This window comes from Pelodiscus sinensis, unplaced genomic scaffold, assembly GCF_049634645.1.
Source record: "Pelodiscus sinensis isolate JC-2024 unplaced genomic scaffold, ASM4963464v1 ctg73, whole genome shotgun sequence".
Classification (NCBI taxonomy): Eukaryota; Metazoa; Chordata; order Testudines; family Trionychidae; genus Pelodiscus; species Pelodiscus sinensis.
Window position 1 is genome coordinate 614,112 of NW_027465876.1, and position 4,297 is coordinate 618,408.

General features: G+C 59.8%; 2 protein-coding genes across 2 annotated transcripts; both read right to left on the reverse strand.

Moving 5' to 3' along the window:
• On the reverse strand, positions 1 to 3,027 carry LOC142824217 (uncharacterized; the record flags this gene model as incomplete). Its single annotated transcript, XM_075915946.1, has 2 exons — positions 1 to 412; positions 2,555 to 3,027. Coding segments are annotated over 2 exons (885 nt in total), but the record flags the coding sequence as incomplete, so codon positions are not given.
• Positions 3,028 to 3,029: 2 nt separating this feature from the next.
• On the reverse strand, positions 3,030 to 3,970 carry LOC142824218 (uncharacterized; the record flags this gene model as incomplete). Its single annotated transcript, XM_075915947.1, has 2 exons — positions 3,738 to 3,970; positions 3,030 to 3,648 (listed from the first exon to the last, which is right to left on the reverse strand). Coding segments are annotated over exons 1-2 (852 nt in total), but the record flags the coding sequence as incomplete, so codon positions are not given.
• Positions 3,971 to 4,297: the final 327 nt, after the last annotated feature.

Here is a 4,297-nt window from a genome sequence, read left to right on the forward strand (position 1 = left end):
CTAGCCTGGGCCCGCCATGGCGGCGTCCTGCAGGAGCGAGCTCCACCTCATTCGGCTGCTGGACAGCTTTGTGGGGCTGCGCCCAGCTGCCTGCCGCTTGTTCTTCGAGGCCCAGCCCCATGCCCCCCGTGGTGCCAGCCCTTCCGCTCCCCTTGGGCCCCGCCCAGGGTCTCCCTGGCCACCCGTGAACTCAGCGAGCCTTTCCTGGAAAGCCAGGACGCCCTCCAGCCGGGGGGCCTCCCCCCAGACCTGTCTCAGGCTGGGCCGGCAGGCTTCATAGAGCTGCTCCAGGGTCATCAGCGGGACCACGTCCTCTGCAGCCTGGGCCCCAGCCCCGAACACCCACTTGCGGACGTATTGCACCAGGCGGGGGCCAGGCCTGCGGAGGGCTCCCCCGGCCCCTTCAGCACCCCTGGAACTCAGAACGGCCGGACTGGGTCAGACCAAAGGGCCATCTCGCCCAGTGTCCCGTCTGCCCACAGTGGCCAGCGCCAGGTGTCCCAGAGAGGGTGGACCAAAGACAATGATCAAGCGATTTGTGTCCTGCCATCCCTCTCCAGCCTCTGACAGACAGACGCCAGGGACGCCGTTCCCACCCCCTGGCTAATGGCCTGCTATGGACCTGACCTCCATGAACTTCTCCAGCTTCTCTTTAAACTCTGTTAGGCTCCGTCGACGGAGCCATGTAGATTTGTTTGTTCAGCAAAGGGAAATGAAGCTGTGATTTAAATAATCGCGGCTTCATTTACATTTAAATGGCTGCCGCGCTGAGCCGACAAACAGCTGATCAGCCGTTTATCAGCTCAGCGCGCTAGTCTGGACGCTCCCCTGCCGACATGAGAGCCCTTTATCGACCTCCCTGGTAAACCTCATCCTACGAGGCATAACGGGGAGGTCGATAAAGGGCTTTCAGGTCAGCACAGGAGCGTCCAGACTAGCGCACTGAACTGACAAACAGCTGATCAGCTGTTTGTCGGCTCAGCGTGGCAGCCATTTAAATTTAAATGAAGCCGCGATTATTTAAATCACAGCTTCATTTCCCTTTGCTAATCAGCCTAACCTACATGGCTCCATTGATGGAGCCTTGTAGTTTAGACCCACCCTTACAGTCTTAGTCTTCACAGCCTCCTCTGGCAAGGAGTTCCACAGGTTGACTACACGCTGTGTGAAGAAGAACTTTCTTTTATTCGTTTTAAACCTGCTACCCATTAATTTCATTTGGTGTCCTCTAGTTCTTCTATTATGGGAACTAATAAATAACTTTTCTTTATTCACCCTCTCCAGAGATTTAAAGGTGTCATGATTTTTTTTGGGGGGAGGTGATTTTTTTTGCTCAACATTTGCACATCCCCCTCTTTTTAGTAATGCAGAATTTTGTTTTAGAATTAATTACAATTAAAATAACAACTATCCAACTCAATTAAGTTTCTATCAAATTTACCCAATTCACATTTAATATGAAAGTAGCCTTCAATTTGCGCATTTGACGCCTTTTTTCTATTTTTTCTCCAAAGGGGGCCCCATGAAATTGTGCTGCCCTGGGCCCCGCCCCCACCTGACAATGCCGGTTTCTCGCGCTTTGGGATGTATTATTTTCTAACAGTTTGCCCCAGATGTGTGGTTCAAAGAGACACCGGATGTGCACAAAGCCGCCTTTTCACCCACCCGTGCACACCGGTTCGACGGCTGCCTCACCCCTAGTCCAGTGGGCTCGACTGACGGTTCCCTTTGTCCCTCAGCCAGGGGGTGCAGGGTAGGGGGCCCGGGCCTGCCCTCTCTCACGGGCCCCAGCCCAGGGCCCTAAGGACAGGCTCTTGCAGCGTCCTGTCTGGCTGGTGGGGGATGGGCCCAAAACTCACCTGCCCACCGGCAAGTCCTAGAATGCCCTGCCCTGGGCTGCTTCCCACCTCCGCACACCTTCGCCGCCCTTTGTTACCCCTCCCGGGCCCCCTTCTTTCCCCCGTCGGCACCCTGATGTGATGGGCACGACCCGGCGTTCGGCGTCACGCCAGCGTCCAGCTCTCGCGCCCGTCAGCTGTGCCGCTGCCGCCGATCAGCGCGCACAAGGGGCCGCGTCTCCCAGCCCGCCCCGAGGAGCGCAAGCGTTGCCGCGGGGTTAGTGCGGGGCGGCTCAGTCTCGGCCGAGCGGGGCCGACGCGCCCCGTCACAGTGCGTATTATTCCAACGCAGAGCGGGAACAACCCTATTGTTTTACTGACAGCCCAGGGAATGTGTTTGCTTATCGTGCAGGGTCCTGTGGCAGCACTGGAAAAGGCCAATGTCGAACTCCAGTTCCAGACTAATCACGGCTCTTTTCACATTAGCCAGCCACTGAAATCTGCGTTGAGAGGCTTGATTTTAGCTGATTCATTTTCTTCTGTCTGCCCAGCAATCAGTCTTCAGCAGACAAGTGGTGAAGTCTAAAGTAATGTTAAATATGATGGTGTCGTGTTATTTAATGTACAAATACAAAATAAGCCTTGAAAAATTGTTGGCACCCGCCACACTCTTCTGAAAACATGAATTTGCTATTGGCCACAAAAAGGTTGGGGACCACTGCTGTCTCTCCCGGTCCTGGCGCTGTCTCTCCTGTTCCTGGCGCTGTCTCTCCCGGTCCTGGCGCTGTCTCTCTCGGTCCTGGCGCTGTCTCTCCCGGTCCTGGCGCTGTCTCTCCCGTTCCTGGCGCTGTCTCTCCTGTTCCTGGCGCTGTCTCTCCTGTTCCTGGCGCTGTCTCTCCTGTTCCTGGCGCTGTCTCTCCCGGTCCTGGCGCAGTCTCTCCCGGTCCTGGCGCTGTCTCTCCCGGTCCTGGCGCAGTCTCTCCCGGTCCTGGCGCTGTCTCTCTCGGTCCTGGCGCTGTCTCTCCTGTTCCTGGCGCTGTCTCTCCCGGTCCTGGCGCTGTCTCTCCTGTTCCTGGCGCTGTCTCTCCCGGTCCTGGCGCAGTCTCTCCCGGTCCTGGCGCTGTCTCTCCCGGTCCTGGCGCAGTCTCTCCCGGTCCTGGCGCTGTCTCTCTCGGTCCTGGCGCTGTCTCTCTCCTGTTCCTGGCGCTGTCTCTCCCGGTCCTGGCGCTGTCTCTCCTGTTCCTGGCGCTGTCTCTCCTGTTCTTGGCGCTGTCTCTCCCGGTCCTGGCGCTGTCTCTCCCGGTCCTGGCGCTGTCTCTCCTGTTCCTGACGCTGTCTCTCCCGGTCCTGGCGCTGTCTCTCCTGTTCTTGGCGCTGTCTCTCCCGGTCCTGACGCTGTCTCTCCCGGTCCTGGCGCTGTCTCTCCTGTTCCTGGCGCTGTCTCTCCTGTTCCTGGCGCTGTCTCTCCCGGTCCTGGCGCAGTCTCTCCCGGTCCTGGCGCAGTCTCTCTCGGTCCTGACGCTGTCTCTCCTGTTCCTGGCGCTGTCTCTCCCGGTCCTGGCGCTGTCTCTCCTGTTCCTGGCGCTGTCTCTCCTGTTCTTGGCGCTGTCTCTCCCGGTCCTGGCGCTGTCTCTCCCGGTCCTGGCGCTGTCTCTCCCGGTCCTGACACTCCTCACTACGATCCTCCAATTGCTTTAGCCACAGCTTGATCTCCAGCCGTCGCAGCTCTGCCGAGGGAGACCCCACCCAGGACCACCTGCCGGGGCGGATATAGGGCAGGGCGAGTGGGGCGGCCGGCCCGGGTCCCGCGCTTCAAGAAGCCCCGCGCATGCGCCATGGCAAAGGGGGCCCCGCAAAATGGTCACCTGCCCCTGCCACCCGCTGCTGGCGGAGCATGGCCTGGTGGGCACCTCATCTGTCTGGCGGATTCCAGCCCTCCCTTCTGTCCCAGAGCCCAAAGTGCTCCCCGGGGGGGTCTGGCTGGTCCCCGCTGGGACAGGATCCAGGCCCCTGGAACAGTCACTGTCTTCCAGCTGGACAATCAGCTGGGCCTTGGTCAGTTTCCCCACAGACAGGCCCCTCTTCTTGCACCGCCCTGCAACACCTGCCCTGAGGAGTCGGTTGTAGGCCATCTCCCCTTCCTTCTACTGAGCCCAGCCACCTACTGCCAGAAGCCCCACCCATGGGTGCAGAGCATCCAACCCCCGACACCACGGTGGCGCGCGTCAGGGAGCCCCCGACCCTGCACCCCCGTCCGCAGCCAGACTCCCCCTCCTAGCCCCGCTGAGACTCACTCTTCCCCCAGGCCCTGCCCCTGGCCTGGTGCAGCCCCACTAGCCCTTTCCAGGCCCTCTCTGCTCTCGCCTGGGCCTCAGGACCTGAGACACTGAACCTACTTCTCCAGTGAGTCATGCGCAGCCTCCCCCTCCCCACGCAGGTAGTGCTGCAGTGCCTGGGGA